The following is a 21,401-nucleotide window of genomic DNA, read 5'->3' on the forward strand; positions in this document are numbered from 1 at the left end:
TTAAATGTTTATTTTGGCACAATTTTTCTTTTAGAAGGTCATTGGGTTGGGAGCAAATTAAACAAAACAAAAAAAAGAAGAAGGTAGAAAGTTAAAGGCGAGGAGTAAAAAGAGGAAAGTCAAAGCGAGAAGAAAGAGGTAGAAAGTTAAAGCAAGAAGTAAAAGGTGATAAGTTAAGGCAAGAAGCAAAAGGAAGAAAGGTAAAGCGAGAAGCAAAAAGGTAGAAAGGTAAAGCAAGAAGGAAAAGGTAGAAAGGTAAAGCGAAAAGCAAAAAGGTAGAAAGGTAAAGCAAAAAGGTAGGAAGGTAAAGCGAAAAGCAAAAAGGTAGAAAGGTAAAGCAATAAGGAAAAGGTAGAAAGGTAAAGCAAAAAGCAAAAAGGTAGAAAGGTAAAGCAAAAAGCAAAAAGGTAGGAAGGTAAAGCAAAAAGGTAGGAATTTAAAGCGATAAGGAAAAGGTAGAAAGGTAAAGCGATAAGGAAAAAAGTAGAAAGGCAAAGTGAGAAGCACAACTTTAGAAAGGTAAAGCGAGAAGCAAAAAGGAAGAAAGGTAAAGTGCGAAGCATATATGTAGAAAGGTAAAGCAAGAAGCAAAAAAGTAGAATGGTGAAGCAAGAAGCAAAAGGAAGAAAGGTAAAACGAGAAGCAAAAAGGAAGTCAGGTAAAGTGTGAAGCAAAATGAAGAAAGGTAAAGTGACAAGCAAAACGTAGAAAGGTAAAGTGAGAAGGAAAAGGTAGAAAGGTAAAGCAAGAGGCAAAAAGGTAGAAAGGTGAAGCGAGAAAGAAAAGGTAGAAAGGTAAATAAAGACGCAAAAATGTAGAAAGGTAAAGCGAGAAGCAAAAAGCAGAAAGGTGAAACGAGAAGCAATAAGCAGAAAGGTGAAGCGAGAAGGAAAGGTGAAGCGAGAAGGAAAGGTAGAAAGGTAAAGCAATAAGCAAAACGGTAGAAAGGTGAAGCGAGAAGGAAAAGTTAGAAAGGTAAAGTGAGAAGCAAGAAGTAAAAAATTAAAGCAAAAAGCAAAGGTAGAAAGTTAAGGCGAGAAGATAAAGGTAAAGCGAGAAGCAAAACGTAGAACGCTAAAGCGAAAAGCAAAATATAGAAAGGTGAAACAAGCAGCAAAAAGGTAGAAAGTTAAAACAAGAAGCAAAAGGTAGAAAGGTTAAAGCGAGAAGAAAAAGGTCGAAAGAAAGCAAAAGATAGAAAGATAAAGCGAGACGCAAAAAGGTAGAAAGATAAAGCGAGAAGCAAAACGTAGAAAGGTAAAGCGAGAAGCAAAAAGGTAGAAAGATAAAGCAAGAAGAAAAAAAGTAGAAAGGTAAAGCGAGAAGCAAAAAGGTAGAAAGATAAAGCGAGAAGCAAAACGTAGAAAGGTAAAGCGAGAAGCAAAACGTAGAAAGGTAAAGCGAGAAGCAAAACGTAGAAAGGTAAAGCGAGAAGTAAAAGGTACAAAGATAATGCGAGAACCAAAAACAGAGTCCGAAGCTAAAGATAAAATATTGTAAAAAGAAAAGGACAACATGCATTGTACAAAAAAAAAAAATTAAACAATTCCAAAGCCGAGCCGTCCCCTGGACCTGTTGCCAGTATCAATGCCTTTGAATGATCTCATCTCTTTCTCCTTGGCTAAACTCCAACACACAATTTCATTAACCCAGGTACTGCAGGTGATAAAACTCATTTTTCCCTAAAGAGACAGCTAAAAAGTATCATTTATACATTTATGAAGTACCAGCAATCAAAATTATGGATTTTCTAAAAGGTTTTTAACTACTTTTATTGAATAGAGAAATCGCTGTCTCAGACTTTTGTGACACTACAGCCAACAATAAATTTCAGCATTTAGACATAGCAGTAATATGGTCACTGGTGTCAATAAAAGTGTGAATTGAAGATGATCCTTGTCTTCCAAGTAATACTTTCTAATTACGCTCCGGAAATATTAACGTGCCCAGTAACCTCGGGAAGATGGAGTGATTTTTTTTTTTTTTTAATGCCCACGTATGTGGAGCAAAGAGGAACAATACATGACTCGGAGCGTAAAGCACTTTCCTCTCAGAATGACGAAACTACAGGCTTGGCCTCCTGAACTCTCAATGGTTAATCCCCAGAGCTGGACATGATCCGGCACAATCATCTATTCTAGGAAGCACTAGAGGGCAGTGTCGTATTTAGGCCAAAATGACCTGTGTGTCCTACAAGGTCTCCAACTGAACAGGTCACAGGAGACAAAGATCTGGAGATGCAGAGGGTCTTCATTAGGTCATGAGTTATCGGAAATGCTAGACTGTAATTCTATACAAATGCTCAAAAAAAATAATTAAAAACCTGTTGCAAAACTGATACTTTAAATATAGTCAAGTAGTACGTTTCTGGGTGAGAGGAGTCATTATTGAGGTGAACTACACAAAGTCCTATGGTTCCATACTTCTCCATAACCGTATGGAAAATACGGAGATGTTCTACCCTACAATACGGCAATCGATGGGGCAGGATATCATTTAATTTTTTTATGCTGATGGAAAAAATAAAACAAACCTTTGATCCAACAAATGAGGCATTAGACTTCTCTGGGTGCCATATAATGTAAAACCTTTGCGGAGCGTTGCAGCCTTAAAATCACATTTATGTACAATACACTTTCCGATAGGTCAAGAGGGTACAAATTTCTGTTGATATTCGGAGACTTATAAGACAGACAATGGTCACTAGGAAAAGGGTATGCAAATTTAGAAGAAAGAAAGCTGGTTGTCTAGTGCCACCCATTGGAGAAACCTATAATGGGTGGGATTCCTTCTTGGCCAACAATGTCCAATCACGTCATGAGAAATACAACCATTTATGGCATCACGTGCAGTTTTTGATGTGGTTTTTACTTAACCAAGAAGCTTCAACAACACTAGTACATGCCTTCATCATCTCCCGCCTCGACTGCTGCAACTTCCTACTCTGTGACCTCTCTTCTAACACTCTCGCACCCCTCCAATCTATCCTAAACTTTGCTGTCTGATTAATCCACCTCTCCACTCGCTATTGCCCGACCTCTCCTTTCTGCCAAACCCTTCATTGGCTTCCCATTGCCCAGAGACTCCAGATGAAAACACTATTCATGACATACAAAGCCATCCACAACCTGTCTCCTCTATACATCTGTGATATAGTCTTCCAGTACTTATCTGCTTGCAACCTCTGATCTTCACAAGATCTACTCCTCTCCACCCCTCTTATCTCCTCTCCCCACAATTGCATCCAAGATTTCTCCCACGCCTACCCTGTACTCTGTAATGCTCTACCACAACATCAGACTCTCACCTGTCATGGAAACCTTCAAAAGGAACATGGATTGAAGACCCACCTCTTCTGAAAAGTCTACAATCTGCAGTAACCCTCAGTCCACTATACCACCACACAACCAGCTCTGCTCTCCCCTACTGTATCCTCACCCATCCCCTGTAGACTGTGAGCCCTCGCGGGCAGGGTCCTCTCTCCTCCTGTACCAGTCTGTGCATTGTATTGTTCATGATTATTGCACTTGTTTTTTTTATATACCCTTTTCACTTGTAAAGTGCCGTGGAATAAATAATAATAACTTATGTCAATAGTGGATCCACAAACAAGGAGGCTATAAAAAAAGGATTGAGTCTCTTTTCAAAAAAAGTTTGGTTCCCAGGCATTTATAGTCCCCGGGTCCACTACTGCTTCTGGTATCTGGTATTGGTGTAGCACAGATGACCCATTGATAGTGCGGCAGCCATTCAGTGGCTCTGCCTTGGTAAACGGAACAGCCCGCTCTGAGCGGGCGAGCTCACTAGCTGCTGCACTATCAATGTGAAGTCAGTGCCGTACCCAATCAGTTAGGCTGGCATCACTTGTGTGTCACTCGCTCGAGGATTGCATCGCATCGACCGGACAGCGGCTCTCCTGACATGAAGTGGACATGCTCCTGTTAGGAGAGCTGCCAGCCAGTCTGGGCAATCAGATCAGAACAGAACAGATACGATTCTCACGCGAGTCATACACAACTGCAACTCCAGTCTTAGGGTCAATATTAGAGATGAGTGAGCACTACCATGCTTGGGTGCTTGGTACGCAAAACAAGCAGGTTGGAAACTCAGACAGGTGCGACTTGCGAACAGAGTATAATGAAAGACAATGGGAAACTCAAGCATTTTTCTGAAAGATCATCCGGAAAATGCTTGAGTTTCCCATTGACTTCTATTATACTCGGTACGCGAGTCGCGCCCGCCCAAGCATCCGACCTGCTCATTTCGAGCATCAGACATCCAAGCATGGTAGTGCTCGCTCATCACTAGCCATTAGCCCACAGTTGTTATGAGATATAATAGGCGTACCAAAAATGCACCAATATTGAGTTTGTGTGAAACCAGCATTAGCGAGATATGAGCCGTATTCTGATCAATACAGATGAAAACTAAACAAAGTAACAGAGTGAGGGCTAAAATTTTTTTTAAAACTTGTGTAAGCAGAAAATAACTGTTCCAAACAAGCACATACACTCAAGTGCACTGCATTTCAGTGCAGCACTGGCGGACACAGACAGAAAAGCGCCGCTGTACAAGAGCAATATATGGGGCTCTTTTTAGTCGCATAACTCATCAAAATGCACAATTCCACCTGCTTTGGAGGTAGTAATGGGCACCCTTAGTTCTTGGGCCCTGTGCGGCTGCACAGGTTGCACCAATGATATACTGTATCAGCCCCTGCGGTGCACCTTTACATAGTAACATAGGTTAAAAAAAAGACCTAGGTCCAACTAGCTCAACCTTCCCAACTACTTACCGTATTTTTCGTTTTATAAGACACACTGGCTTCTAAGACACACCCCAAATTTACAGGGAAAAAATGGAAAAAAAGTGAGGTCTGTCTTATAATCCGGTAGTGTCTTACTGGAAGGGGGGTGGCAGCAATGGTGGAGCATGGTCGGAGAAGGTAGGGGCGATGCTGAAGTAGAGCAATGCTGCCGTTGGTGCAGTGGGTGTCTCTGATACTCGCTGCGGATGGTGGCGCTGAGAGGTTATGCTGCGCTGAGGGCGGTGAGGTTTCTGAATGTTGGCAGTGCAGTTTTCAAAGAAATAGTGCCCGAAGTCGGCGCGTGCGCAGATTGAGCTATCGGCTCAATCACAAGTCTAAAGGCCGCTTTACACGATGCGACATCGTTCAAGCGATCTCGTTGGGGTCACGGAATTTGTGACGCACATCCGGTCGCTTTAGTGATGCCGTTGCGTGAGACACCTATGAGTGATTTTGCATCGTCGCAAAAACGTGCAAAATCGCTCATCGGTGACATGGGGGTCCATTCTCGAATATCGTTGCTGCAGCAGTAACAATGTAGTTAGTCGTTCCTGCGGCAGCACACATCGCTCCGTGTGACGCCGCAGGAACGAGGAACCTCTCCTTACCTGCAGCCTGCCCGCAATGCGGAAGGAAGGAGGTGGGCGGGATGTTCGTCCCACTCATCTCCGCCCCTCCGCTTCTATTGGGCGGCGGTTCAGTGACGCTGCTGTGACGTTGCTGTGACGCTGAACGAACCACCCCCTTAGAAAGGAGGCGGTTCACCGGTCACAGCGACGTCGCAGGGCAGGTAAGTAGTGTGACGGGTCCGCACGATGTTGTGCGCCACGGGCAGCGATTTGCCCGTGTTGCACAACCGATGGGGGCGGGTACCCACGCTAGCAATATCGGTCACGATATCGCAGCGTGTAAAGCGGCCTTAAATCTCATCTGCGCACGCGCCACCTCCAGGTGCCATTTTCCTTACGTCTGGACCGGAAGCGGCGCTTGTGCAGGTGAGATCTTGAATCGAGAGCTCCATCTGCACACGCATTGACACCGGGCGGTATTATTTGAAGGATGTCGTCCCCTCCCTCACCGCTAGCAGCGCAGCAGAGCCCACAGCCCAGCACACAGCATTGCCCCGTCCTCCTGTTACTCCTCTCCAGAAGCCCCCGGTAACCCATGTTCAACTTATAAGACGCACCCCTCATTTTCCTCCCAAATTTTTGAGAAGAAGAGCGCATCTTATAATCTGAAAAATACGGTATTTTCCATCCATATTTGCCCTCCCCTAGCTCCCGTAAAGTTAAAAAAAGAGGGGGGCAAAACTAGTAGATGGGAAGATACACCAAACTGTTTGGCCAAGGGTGGACTGAGCACCTGTGCTTGGTTTGCACAGTCTTTTCGTGCAGACAGACTCTCTTTAAATTGATGGATGCACCCCAAAAATGAATAGTAAATTCAGTACAAAGCAAAATATATTGAAATCATTTTTTTTTTTGTAATTTTAAAGAAAAAAAGATGACTCACATGCAAATGTTCATAATTGATGTGTATGGAACAACATACAATTTCCGCGCTACTTGAGCGTGTACCAGCCTATACCTGGTTCCTTTAACATACACTTTGTTTTTCCAAAACCACAAACATCGATCTTGGAATTTCATGTGGAAGTGCTTAAGGGGCTGAAAGTTAACACCTTTGTGAGCTGCACAGCCTCACAGTTAGTGCTAAACAAAAGCCTCTTTGTAGGAACCTTTTTGAAATGTTTTCTTAACATGTTCCAAGTAGTTTTAGGCAAGCAACTAAAGTAAGCAAGATGTTACCACGATAAAAACACTTGTGAAAACATTCGAGTGCTCTTACCCGTTACCCTTCTCATGGGCTACACTATCTTTGCAAAAATATATGAAATGTTATTAGGATTATTTTTGTTAGAGGACAGATTGATCAATTTGCATCTTGTCTTAAAAGCAAAAAAAAAAGGCAAAAAAAAAGCAAAAAAAAACCACGCGAAGGAGGGGAAAAGTTCAGTTAATCCCGAGCTAGGTGAAAGCCATCTGTACGCTTATGTTCTTTGTAATTAGCACTTCCTCATTCTTTGGAAAACAAGAATACACCCACAAAATAAACAGTTCTAATGTGCAGAATTTGACATCAAACAACACAAATTCTTAACCCTTTGTGTTCCCCAGCTGGAAACGGCTTGGAACTTAATAGATCAAAATATCATTTAAAAAGATTGAGAAAAGCTCGATGGGTAACTATCAACAAACAGGAACAATTAAAGGGAACCGGTCATCAGATTTGGTGACTATAAGCTGCAGCCACCACCAGTGAGCTCCTATATACAGCATTCCAGAATAACGTAAGAAACACTTTTCTAATACTCACCTAAAGGGCAGTCTGGTCCGAATGGTGTCGCTGCTCTCCAGTCAGGCACCCCCTCTCTCCGGTCCGGCACCTCCTCTCTACTGTGATCTCCATCCTCCTTTTAGCCAGCCCAGTGTGGATAGAAGGCCACACTGTATGGCGTGAAAAACACTTTTCTAATACTCCCCTAAAGGGCAGTCTGGTCCGATAGGTGTCGCTGCTCTCCGATCTGGCGCCTCCTCTCTCTGGTCCATTGCCCTCTTTAACCTTTCTTCGCGCCAGCGCATTACACACCTAAGGGCGCGGTCCGATGGGAGTTGCTGCTCTCCGGTCCGGCGCCTCCTCTCTACGGCGATCGCCGTCCTCCTTCTGAGGCCCGTGTGCATGACTGCATCCTACGTCATCCACACTAGCCAGCATTGTGGTCCTGCACAGGCGCAGTTTGATTTGCCCTGCACAGGGCAGATCAAAGTATTGCAGTGCGCATGCGTGGGTGGCCTTTAAGCTTTTTTTGCACCTGCGCATTACGGTACTTTGAACTTCCTTCACCAGAGCAGATTGAAGTGCACCTGTGCAGTGTCGGCCTGTGTGGATGATGTGGATGCGTCAACCACACTGGGCTGAGTAGAAGGAGGATGAAGATCGCAGCAGAGAGGACATGATAAACTGGAGAGATGAGGTGCCGGACCGTAGAGTAGTACCAGACAGCCCCTTAGGTGAGTATTAGAAAAGTGTTTTTACACTATACAGCGCGGACTTCTATCCACACTGAGCTGGGTAGACGGAGGACGGAGATCACAGCAAAGATAAGGTGCCGGACCGGAGAGAGGAGGCACCAGACTGTAAAGCACAGAATGAACCGGACCACCCCCTAGGTGACTATTAGAAAAGTGTTTTTTACGCTATACAGCTCGGCCTTGGCTCTTATATACAGTATTCTTGAATGCTGTATATAAGAGCTCAGTGGTGGTGGCTACAGCTTATAGTTGCCAAATCTGGTCACAGGTTCCCTTTAACTCAGAGTTCCCCAACTCCAGTCCTCAGGGCCACCAACAGTGCATGTTTTTAGGATTTCCTTAGCATTGCATGGGTGTTGGAATGATCACCTGTGCAGGTGGTTAAATTATCACCTGTGCAATACTAAGGAAAACCTGAAAACATGCACTGTTGTTGGCCCTTGAGGACTGGAGTTGGGGACCCCTGCTTTAACTACTAGTTTTGATCCAAATTCCTGTCCACTAGAGGCAGAATTACAAAAAGTTCATCTGGAGGTGGAGTAAAAAATTACTTATTGAAAAGGGCTAAAATTAAATGTCACCTACTGGAATTCTAAAAGTCAAGGTCTACCCACTAAACGAGCCTTGCCAAATGACTTAGGATAAAAGCCAAACAAGAATCCTTATTTGCAGACACAGGTTTCCAAATGTTCCCCCTCCTTAGTGCAAAGCAAGGGGTCTAATTTGGCTCTGTGAGAGTTCTCTGACTGGGTTCTAAGGACTAACGTCTCTCCTTGTGGAGAGTGACACTGTGTGAAGGAGGATATACTTTTGCCTATTATGTTTTCACTTATTGATACCCGATGAAGGCATTTTTATGCCGAAACGCATTGTATCACTTTTTAAGCTATAATAAATCACACTTATTGTCATCCATTTGCTTTTGGATCCTCGCCCATACCATTGGGAGCGCCACACTCGAACGTCTTCCCTATCTTTTTCTTCTGTGTGTGTGTTTTTAAGCTCCACATTTACTGGGTTAGTAATGGGGGTGTCTGATAGACGCCTCCCCATTACTAACCCCTGAGCGTGATGCCAGCTGTCAATTCACAGCTGACATCAACCTCAAAAATATTACTTAGAGCCGGGTAAAGCACCAGAATTGCTGCATCTAATGTGATGTACCACCTCTGGAGAAGCTGTGGTCTGCTATTTTTAGGCTGAGAAGGTCCCAATAACCATGGACTTTACCAGCCTAAAAATACCAGCCTCCAGCTATCTGTTTTACCTTGCTGCTTATCAAAAATAGGCGAGACCCCACATAATTTATTTTTTATTCCTTATCCACAGTTGTTTGCAGGGTAATTGTCCTGCTCTTACTCCCATTTTGTTTCCATTGGCAGCACCCAGACCTTACTACAACAGTTTTACACCACCAAAGTTTGGGTCCCTATTGACTTATAGGCGGTTCTGTTCAAATTTAGGTGCCAAACTAAATTGGGTTTGCTCATCCCTACCCAGAGAATCAAGTTACGCATCTTGTCACAATTGGAGAGAGATAAGGTCGAAAGATATTCAATATCAAGTTCTGAGCAATGAACTAGACAAATTTGGTGTCCAAATATCTTATATGTATGGGGGGCATCCCCCAACAGATCCAGAGAAAGAAGGAGAGGACAAAGCTCAATGTCCAATTTTATTCTCAGGGGAAATACAGGGTAATTATCCTGCTCTTACCCCCGTTTTGTTCCCATTTGGAGCCCACTAGCCTTTACTACAACCATTTAACAGCACCAAAGTTTGGGTCCCCACTGACCCATATGTGGTTTGGGGTCCGGGAACAAAGACTGGTAAAGTCTGTGCACCAAACCAAAATAGGTCCACTCATCCCTACACAAGTTACACCTCTTGTCACCAATGGAGGGAGATAAGGTCGAAAGACATTCAACATCAAGCTCTGTGCAATGAACCAGACAATTTTGGGGGCCAAATATCTTCTTTGTATGAGGGGGCATCCCCCGACAGATCCAGGGAAAGAAGAAGTGGCCATGTTGAATTTCAAAGGCCGATGTCCAATTTTATTCTCAGGGGAATTAGGCTGAAACACATGCATGGCCGAGTTTAAGGAGGTCCTGTCGATCGCCACCCTATCATCCGGAGATATATATGTATATATTATTATTTTTTATTTTTTTTAAAAAACAAATGCACCCCCCAGATACGCACAAAAAATAGGATCAAGGCAAGAAAAAAAATTCTAAAAAAAATATATAAATACACTTTATAAATAAGTTTTTGAGTGACGGCCGTAGATGTGATCGTAGACTTACTTTAAGAAGGATGGGAAATCTTCACAAACACATTCACATCCCGGCCACTTGCAGACGCCGTGTCCATATAAGGGGTGATTCTGCATGTAATCCTCATGAGCTGCACTAAAACAAAAAGACGCATCCAAATCAGTGATGGATAATCAACAAGCTGATTTCAATTCTGAACAAATAAACAGATACAAATCCCCAGACGGCCGACGAGACCGAGAAGGAACAAAGGCTTTTAAAAATAACTCTTTATGCATATGAAGTGTTGTTCATAATAATAACCCTGCGTGCAAAAAACAAGTGGCGACCTGTTGTTCTTTTGTGTATTAGACGCTGCGGGAAAACAACATTTTAAGGCATGAGTAATAGGCCTAAGAATTAACTCTTCAAAGCGTCAACGATAGTCCGGGCTGATCCTTCCGGACACTTTAAATTAAAGATATTTATTTGGCTAAAATTATTTATGCAAATGAGCTCTCATTTAAGAATAGGAAACCGTCCACTTAGCGCCACCTATCGGTAGCTACCTAGAGGCGCTAAACAGACACTTTTTTCTTCCTTCCGGAAGCCAATAAGAGCCAATGGAGCCGATAAGACTTCCAACACCAATTGGATCTCTGCAAGTAGAATCAGTGGCGTAAAATATTGCCAAGAAATGGATCATCATATAGTGGAAGAGAACCAATGTGTCTATAGTTAAACATGTCCATAATGCACTTGGTAAAGAGATGCATCAACTAAAGTTGTAAAGTATCCTACAATGTCCTAATCAAAATATTTGTTGGCCTTTGCCATTAAGTAACGGGCTACTACACAACCACAATGTGCCAGCTCTTGGAGACGTTATGTATTAATAAAGTCAAAGCACCCATACACTTTAGATAGCAGATGGCCAAACAATGGATCGGATTTTACCCGACTTTCCCATACACAGGATGCTCACTCTGCCAAGATCTCCTGTGGGAGATCTTTTGATCCCCCTTGCCAGCGGCTTAGGAAGAACAAAGGGATCAGAAGGCCAAAATTAGATTTGCTGGATGTTTAAAGAGGTTATCCACCACTTTAACAGTGATGGCCTATAGTTAGGATAGGTCATCAATATCTGATGGGCTGGGGCACCTCCACCAATCAGCTGTTCCCGGTGCCAGGAGCCAGAAATGCTCAGTCCCAGAGCTGCCCTGTCTGTTGATATCCGATCCTATATATGGATGTCGGACCCCAGCCGATCAGACATTAAAGACATATCCTTAGTGTATGCCATCATTGTAAAAGTAGCGGACCCCTATAACTCCCAGGACAATCATCTATCAGTGGCCGCCATACACATTAGACTGATGGCCCGAAGCTGTAGGTGTCAACAGGTTTGGGCGACAGTCTAAATGCACTCTATACACACTAGACTAATGTTGGCTGAACCCACCAACCTTGACGAGTTCAGCCAACAGTCTAAAGCTGGTGTCACACTAAACGACAGCGACAACGACGTCGCTGTTACGTCACCATTTTCAGTGACGTAACAGCGACCTTGTAAGTCGCTGTTATGATCGCTGCTTAGCTGTCAAACACAGCAGAAGCAGCGATCATAAGGTCGCTGTGCTACATGTTCAGAGAGCAGGGAGCCGCGCTTAGCGCTGGCTCTTTGCTCTCCTGCAGCACACATCGGGTTAATTAACCCGATGTGTGCTGCAGCTACATGTCACAGTTCAGAGAGCAGGGAGCCGCGCTTAGCGCTGGCTCCTTGCTCTCCTGCAGCACACATCGGGTTAATTAACCCGATGTGTGCTGCAGCTACATGTCACAGTTCAGAGAGCAGGGAGCCGCGCTTAGCGCTGGCTCTTTGCTCTCCTGCAGCACACATCGGGTTAATTAACCCGATGTGTGCTGCAGCTACATGTCACAGTTCAGAGAGCAGGGAGCCGCGCTTAGCGCTGGCTCCTTGCTCTCCTGCAGCACACATCGGGTTAATTAACCCGATGCGTACTGCAGCCACATGTCACAGTGCAGGAGCCGGCGCTGGCAGCAAGAGCGGAGGCTGGTAACCAGCGTAAACATCGGGTAACCAGGGAAAGGTCTTCCCTTGGTTACCCGATGTTTACGCTGGTTACAGCTTACCGCAGCTGCCAGTGCCGGCTCCTGCTCCCTGCTCGCTTCATTTCGTCGCTCTCTCGCTGTCACACACAGCGATGTGTGTGTCACAGCGGGAGAGTGACGACCAAAAAATGAAGCTGGACATTCAGCAACGACCGGCGACCTCACAGCAGGGGCCAGGTCGTTGCTGGATGTCACACACAGCGACAGCGACGGGACGTCGCTGCAACGTCACAGAAAATGGTGACGTAGCAGCGACGTCGTTGTCGTCGTCGTTATGTGTGACACCAGCTTAATGTGTATGGTTGCCCTGGACAGAGGATTGATCGGACTTTGGACTGTCCATCCTTTTGTTCTTTAGAGATAAGCTGCAACCATAGAGATATTTTCCAGCCGGTCTACCATAAAAAGCACTAGGCAGAGCGATCACTCCGGTATATGGGGGAGACGTCCAAGATACCTGTTGGCTGAACAATCTCAAAGCCATCGTATGGCCTACAGCATCTGGCTTATGGAAGGTATTATAAGAAGACTCTTCAATGTGTTTGAATGTCTTTTGATAAAAGTTTTTCACCCACAAATGGACTAAATACACAACCAATATGCATGTTTAGCTTTGACAGACTTATATGAATTTTTTAAGAAAATGTAGGGCATTAAGGAGCTGCCAAACTCAACTGATAGTACTAGTTTGCGATGAGCATCTTGGTTCTTGTTTCCTACCATGGCAGCAGATAAAGGAGGGCAAAGACTTTAAATTATCAAAAGTTTTTGCTAACATATAGCATAAGAAATATCAAAAGGTCTACATCCAACTAATTATGCAAAAAGCCAATTTTTTTCAGCCATTTTCTGAACTACTGGAAATTTTTGAGGTTCGACCCAAGCTTTTGTGTATCAGGTCTTGGAACGTCCTCCTCAATATCTGAGGTCCCATGGGATCAACTAACAATAATATAGATGATGAGAGTTCTTGAATGTGAAGGCGAACGACGGAACTTGGGTGCTCTTCTTAGAAGTTCACCAGAGAGCTTACAGCAAGGAGTTAATCCTTCAGAAATCTTCCGATCGATACGTTGTGATTTAGCTGCACTGATCCAAGTCATAGGATGCTTTGATCCCAAACACGTGCTTTTCAGACACACAGAACTGCTCCATCAACTGATGAACCCTATTTAGCCGGGAGGGGTGGAATCTACTCCTAGGTGTTGCACAAAGTCATTATTTCTGGAAAGATTTCAATAACCCCGTCTAACAAAAAAAAAAAAAAGAGAGTCTTCGGTTAAGGCCGTGTGCTAATATAGACGAGACTTGAGATGCCAGAAGAAAAGAAAGTTTGGAAAAAACGATAAAAAGAAAACACAAATATGATAATCTAATGACGTATTAATAAGTCCTCTGTGCATTGAATTTCCCTACCGGACCATGCTGGCTTCTATTCTGTGCACCGCCAGACATTGACTCACAAATCTGAGGATAAATCTAACATGTGTCAAATCGTTCAGACGTTCACGGTTCAGGAAACCTCACTACTCCAAACTGGGGTGTTGGAGTGCGTTTAAAGGAAAATCAACACTTCCTTTATTTCTGGATCTAGGAAACGTAAGAGTTCCTTTAACAGTTGGTAAAAGTATGACTAATTCTTGGAAGTAAATTGGGCTTTCGGATAAATAAAAAAACGCAGTCCTGGAGCTCGCAAGTCTATTTATGGTCAATGTCCCTATGACAAGAGGGCAATAAGGAAGAGCTTGTCCGCCATTACTGTATTTTAGGTTTCTGTAAGAGGTTTTGGTATGTTTGCGGGCATGAAAGAAGCAGTATGTTTTACTGTCCAGACTATAGAAACTCTATACTCAAAAAAACCTCAAAAACATTTCTCAGACTCATACATTCCTTTCTCAAGAAGCTGCAAAACACTAGTGCATGCCCTTATTGTCTCCCGCCTGGACTATTGCAACCTCCTGCTCTGTGGCCTCCCTTCTAACAGTGTCGAACCCCTATAATCTATTGTAGACTATGCTGCCCGGCTAATCCACCTGTCCCCCCGCTACTCCCCGACCTCTCCTCTCTGCCAATCTCGTCACTGGCTTCCCATTGGCCAACGACTCCATTTCAAAACCTAATCATGACCTACAAAGCCATCCACAACCTGTCTCCTCCATACATCTAGTCTCCTGGTTCCTACCTGCACATAATCTTCACAAGATTTCCTTTTCTTCTCCCCTCTTATCTACTCTTCACATAATCACATCCAAGATTTCTCCCGTGACTCACCCATACTCTGGAATGCTCTACCCCAACATATCAGACTCTTGCCTACCTTGATAAGTTTCAAAAGGAACCTGAAAACTCACCTCTTCCGAAAAGCCTACAACCTGCAGTAACTCTCAGTCCACTATTCATTGTCGTGGACCTACAGGACTCAATTTGTCCACTAATTACAACAGTTTCCCTGGCTTTGGTGGCTAAAAATTAATAAAATATAGCAATTATGTTATATTTTATTAATTTTGCCTACCAAAGCCAATGAAATCACTTTAACGGGGTGTACTCAGGAAAACAATCCCTGCCCATATGTTTTATTAGTACAAAGGGATACCATAAGCCATGTTTCTGTCTCAAGACCTTTTTTTTGGAGGCCAAAATGGAGAGCCATTGGATATAAGCATCCCCTCGTTCATGGGGATACAAGTAATTTTTGTATTACAAGGACGGCCGAAGATGTCGGGATCCAGACCTCGCAATCAGATGATCGTTCAAAAGACCAAAAGTGGAACGATTGCTGTCACTGGGATCGCAACCACGACCAGGCCTGGGGGTGCAGTGGGCCCGCTAGCCCCAGCCCCTGCTTCAGCTGGATGTGCGTCCAAGGCTGCACATCCAGCTGAAATGCATCGCAATGCAGAGACCTGTTGGGTCCCTGTACTGTGATACACGCTGCCGGCGAAACAGAAACTGTCAGCTTTCATCTGCATCCCAGTGACTGAGGGCAGAGCATGGCAATGGCGTCATGCATTGTAATAGCACTGATACCGATGAAAGCTGCCGCCCACTGTGCACTGGCTACATAGGAGGACGCTGTGCAATGTGGGAGCCAGGGACGGTGACTACAATGTTGTTTTTTTGCATTAGACCGAGCGGAAACATATTTACCAGGATGGGGACACATATATGAGGAGGGAGACAGTAGATACCAGAAAGGGGACGGTATAGGCCAGGAGGGGCCCAGCATGGGGACAATATACATCAAGAGGGTCCAAGCTGGGGAACAGTATACACCAGGAGGAGGACAGTATATACCAAGTGGGCCTCAGGAGGGGGACAGTAGATACCAGGAGGGGGGACAGTATATACCAAGTGGGCCTCAGGAGGGCGACAGTAGATACCAGGAGGGGCCCAGCATGGGGACAATATACACCAGGAGGGGCCAAGCAGAGAGACAGTATACAAAAGGAGGGGGACAGTAGATACCAAGTGGGCCTCAGGAAAGGGACAGTAGATACCAGGAGGGGTCCAGGATGGGGATATATACCAGGATGGTGACACATATACCATGATGGGGACATTTTTACCAGGATGGGTTTATATATACACCAGTATGTGGGCTAGAATGGGGAACATATCAGATAAGGTGACATGCCAGGATAGGGGACATACTTACCAGGATGGGGGACATATTTACAAAGAAGGAGCCCAGGATGGGGGACATTACTACATAATGGGGGGGGCAACTTGTATGTCTTTATAGGATTTAGAAAGCTAAATGTATACATACATATACATACATCTGACCAACATAAGGGGGGGGGAGCCCAGGTCCAAATTTTGCACCAGGACCCATCGAACTCTAGTTACAACAATGCAAAGGCTCATATACCAAAAGCAAACCCTTTAAAGAGGTGAGGTCCACCACTGAGCACATACAGGGTAGAGTCCCTAGAACAAAAACATAAAATTGTCCCACAAAAGCGCTAAGCATAAAGAGATATCACCAAACATTCACCGCCACGATAAACAACTAATAAGCGTCTGTAATGATGGATCACCTTTGAACGCAGTGCATTATTGTAAAAGACTCAAGGTCGTCGCGCTATCTCGGCACACCGGTACACAGATTTTTCTTGGTTTCTTTACACTGGGTAATGATTAACCCCACCTATAGAAAAACATATAGTAGCTGTTTGTTCCGACATTCTTTTTTTTTTTAATTGTGTAAACACAGAGATAAGTCTCTGCCGCAGCGAGTTTCCCCTGAAAGAGATGTCATAGAACAGAATGTCTAAGAACCTGCTGGGTTACTCGACTGTTACCAGGCTGAAAAAAAAAAGAAGTAAAACCACAAAGAAAGAACTGAACGCATTTGTCATTTTCCTCCGAGCGCACTGTAATTTAAACATGGGAACTCACATGGAGCAAACTGCTGGATTGTTGGCTACTGAGAGTTAACATCTTTTTCACTACAGTGACCACAGGACCCAGAGGCAAAGCTATTTACAGCCGTTCTCCTATGAATGGGACAGATTGCCATATGGATGCAGACACTAAACAAGCTGCACGACTCGTGGCGACAAGAGCCTAGGGGACTGGCCTATATTAACGCCACCTGTGATGTGGAAATTGTGCTCCGTCTCGGAATTACATTTTAAGAACCCATCACAACGTTAGTTTTGAGTAGACACACAAAAGGAAAATTACACTTAAGAGGGTTCACGTTCTGGTGAACAGAAGAAGAAACCAAAAAAAAAAAAGACAATACTACAAGTGGTAAGAAGAGTCATCGATGGGACGAGGGGAGCGTAAAACCCCAGGGTGAAAGTTAGCTCCTTGGATTAGGAATGTGGAGAGTAGAGGTATACTGACTAATATGGAGGTTTCGCTAATATTATTCAGAATACCCAATGGGTACTCATGAACCCATTGGGTATTCTGCACTCGAAGGGGGTTGGATCCGATGGCCCTTGAGGTCCCTTCCAACTCTACCATTCTATGATTCTGTGATTCTATGACCCAGATCATCATACCAAAGGGTGAAAGTTAGCTCCTTGGATTAGAAATGTGGAGAGTAGAGGTATACGGACTAATATGGAGGTATCTCTAATATTATTCAGAATACCCAATGGGTATTCATGAACCCATTGGGTATTCTGCACTCGAAGGGGGTTGGATCCGATGGCCCTTGAGGTCCCTTCCAACTCTACCATTCTATGATTCTGTGATTCTATGACCCAGATCATCATACCAAAGGGTGAAAGTTAGCTCCTTGGATTAGGAATGTGGAGAGTAGAGGTATACCGACTAATATGGTGGTATCTCTAATATTATTCAGAATACCCAATAGGTACTCATGAACCCATTGGGTATTCTGCACTCGAAGGGCGTTGGATCCGATGGCCCTTGAGGTCCCTTCCAACTCTACCATTCTATGATTCTGTGATTCTATGACCCAGATCATCATAAATATGGCTTAACGCGATTATACAAATTAATAACAGTTCTGACGACCAATACACTTGCACGTTTGACTTAGGCAGAAAAAAAAATAAGTGTCCCGCTAGGTATGGGGAAGTACCAAGAACACAGAGAAAGGGAAGGGAAGATGGTGACCCGACGGAACCTAATGATGGTTCCTGAGATCCCTCACCACCCTAGATAGGTTTCGCACCTATGCGCTGAACCGGATACCTGACCCTAGGTATCTCTAGTGCTGGACCCTAAATAGGGAACGGGAAAGTACCAAGTGCATGGCGAAAGGGAAGGGAAACCCTGTATCTACAGAGAGGGAAGATGGTGACCCCTGACCAAATCTACTGCTGGTCCCTGGGGTCCTTCACCACCATAGATAGGTTTCGCACCTATGCGCCGAGCCGGATACCTGAACCTAGGTATCCGTAGTGCTTGGCCATAAATAGGGAATGGAGAAGTACCAAGGGTATGGCAAAAGGGAAGGGTAGATGGTGACCCTTGACCAAACCCACTGTTGGTCCCTGGCGTCCCTCACCACCCTAGATAGGTTCAAATGTGCCAAGCCTGATACCTGACCTTATGTATCCATAGTGCTGGGCCCTAAATAGGGAACGGATGGGATGAGCTCTTCATCAACCCCACTAAACACTATAGAAGACACAAGGAGGACATACAGGGGGAAAATGAATGAACTACTTATCTACAGATGGACTCAGGTAGAAGTTCAGCTACGATATCACCTGCTTGCAACCTGAGCTTGAAGGAACTGAAAATATCACCAGCACCAGTCCAAAGGAAGGAAGGAGTATTTAAACACCAAGTAAATACTGATGATCAGTAGCTGGGTGGAAGTCGAGCTCCTGCTGGGTCCCAATGGGAGAAAGATGAATCCAGCAGGAAAGCTACCTATACCAATGAATACTGACAGCAGGAACAATTGAAAGTCAGGGAGCATTCTGCACAGCCAGACGCTGTGCCCTCCTATGGCCAGAAACCACATGACTGTGTCACCCGTGACACACCCATGATAATAAGACTCTGTTGTGCTTATCTCCAATGAGAACAAAGGATTGGGCATGTCCAAATTTAACATGCCAAATCCCGATTACCCAGTACACAGAAGCAAGTGGCTCGATAGAACATTCAATGGGGAGAGAGGATAAAGATTCAATGGGGAGAGAGGATAAAGATGAATCAACAGCCGATCGACCCCAAAAGAAATGGAGCGGCTGCCTGAATCTTCTCTACCTGATCTGTTGTGTGAGAATAAGGAGCTCACATACATATCAGATGATCGGCTGGTCCGGACAAATATCGGTGGATTTAGACCACTTTTATCTCACGTGAATGAGGGCATTAATATACATTAGACTGATTCCTTCAAATTTGATGGGTTTAGCTGAAAGAGTCTAATCTATACTCAACGGAAAGAGAGGAACAAGCCTTTGCCATACTCTCCTAGTGATGGCTTATCTCCAGTGAAAATAAAGGGGTTGGGAATGTTGACTTCTAACTTGCCCAATCCTATATTTCTCCTAACATTTGCAGTCTAGAGAAAGCCTGGACACCCACAGGGAGTGGTGCTGTTTTTTGGGGGGGTAATAAACCCTGGACAAACTCTTTACGAGGTCAAAAAGTATTACCTGCCCCGACCCCACCCCACCGTCATTGAGTGCAGTCATTCTCCTTACTTTTTAAGAACAAGGAGAATTAAATGAGGACCAACTAATTTTATCTGTTAGTTTACGGCACCTGCGGGAGGTACAAAAGACTCCTCTGTGCCATATTAGAAGACCAGGACTATAAATGATCTGTGATCGTTCGGGGCTCCATCACACAAATTGCATCACATCCCAAAACCCTTCAAGTTACACCTCCAAATATTAAAGAAAATCACGTCCAACAAGAACATCCTCTACTTTCTTACATTCCCAAGGCGAATTCCAAGCTCCAGTTTTCCACCTTCTACTTATATCTCATCTCTTCAACTTCCCTGTTTACAAATCATTCGATAAAGTCATTTTTGCCATTTATGTCCTTCTGGATTTTCATCTCACAAGCCCACGAGTCCTGTCAATATACATTTTAAAAGGGCTTACAGGGAAATGGAATTACCGAAGCCAATTATCCCTTTACATTCCTGACAGTAGACGTCGAATATGATCCATATGTTTATGTAAACAGTGCAAGATAAGCAGAGCCTGGATTTTATTGGCATTTTCTATAGGTTCTCCGAAGTGCAAAGGTTACACGGCTTATATTCTGCTCCTAAGGTGTGGCCCCCAGTTAATTTGCTCGGCTGTAAAGCAGATGTCACGCCACCCGCTCAATTTTATTAAACACCAAGAACAAACAGTTAACTGGTACCAGATGATCCTTCCCTACTGGATAATCGATATTGTAAACTATGTCAACTTCAAGAACTAAAGGACAAGAGGGACTGGAGGACTGTATTAGCTTAAGTAGTACGCTCATGGACAGTGATGAAGAATGCGGGAACAGAGAATAAGTCAGGTGTGTAATCTTTAAATTCTGTTTACTGAGCGGTGACAGGTAGCCCATCCGGGGTAAGAACAAGTTTACGAGATTCATTACATGGGAACACATTTTTTATAGCCACCATGTAACACCTTTTTTGTCCTGCGGGAGTGCTGTTGGTAAATTAAACACTTGCTAGTGAGTTAGCTCACATATTGCAGCAGTGACACATCAGCTTAGTTTCGAAAGACTCTTCTTGAAGAGATTGCCCAACATGGACCACCCGCTGTGGACCTCAACCAGTTCTATATAAAGTGAGACCACACAATCATTTTGTCTATGAGTCACAAAGACAGCCCAGTCTGATAATCCTACTACTTAAGAGGCACTGCAAAAATGCACTGTTCCTCCAAAAATGCATGTGTTTTTTTTTTTTTAAATCATTAGACATAAAGATAGGTTACGGCCTAGTGTCATGTACTGCGGAAGTCTGACTTCTGGGACCACCACTCACTCCATAAAGAGGCAGGTAGATAGGAGCTAGCATTGCAACCCCCAATAGGACGAATTAATGGATCGAAGTTTTGCAGTCCAAGCACAAACCGGACACAGATTATCTGACCCAAACTTGACAGCCTTATCTATCTATGCCAATGACTTTGGGTCAGGAGACCCATAGCTAGAGATGAGTGAACCGAGGTTCGATGTTAACCCAAACTTGACAGATTTATCTATTCCTATGACTTTGGGTCAGGAGACCCATGGCTAGAGATGAGTGAACGGAGGTTCAAAGTTGACCCTAACTTGACAGCCTTATCTATGCCTATGACTTTGGGTCAGGAGGCCAATGGCTAGAGATGAGTGAACCGAGGTTCGATGTTGACCCAAATGTGACAGCTTTATCTATTCCTATGACTTTGGGTCAGGAGACCTGTGGCTAGAGAAGAGTGAACCAAGGTTCGATGTTGACCTAAACGTGACAGACTTATCTATGCCTATGACTTTGGGTCAGGAGACCCGTGGCTAGAGATGAGCGAACCCAAGGTTCGGTGTTTGGTCTTTTATTAAAAAAAAAACAAAACAAACAAACACAAAAACTGAGTTCGGGTTCGGCGTTTGGGTGCTTTACGTATCAACACCACTCGCGTGAGCATCTAAGAATAAGATACAATT

General features: G+C 44.2%; 1 protein-coding gene across 3 annotated transcripts in view; it reads right to left on the reverse strand.

The window, feature by feature from the left end:
• Positions 1-21,401, reverse strand: part of FOXP1 (forkhead box P1) — a 918,681-nt gene that overhangs the window by 67,690 nt on the left and 829,590 nt on the right. For all 3 annotated transcript variants that reach the window (XM_075321416.1, XM_075321417.1, XM_075321418.1), the window contains one exon: positions 10,209-10,313. In XM_075321416.1, coding sequence (XP_075177531.1) covers positions 10,209-10,313 — 105 coding nt within the window. The remainder of the gene's footprint in view (positions 1-10,208; positions 10,314-21,401) is intronic.

This window comes from Anomaloglossus baeobatrachus, chromosome 8, assembly GCF_048569485.1.
Source record: "Anomaloglossus baeobatrachus isolate aAnoBae1 chromosome 8, aAnoBae1.hap1, whole genome shotgun sequence".
Classification (NCBI taxonomy): Eukaryota; Metazoa; Chordata; class Amphibia; order Anura; family Aromobatidae; genus Anomaloglossus; species Anomaloglossus baeobatrachus.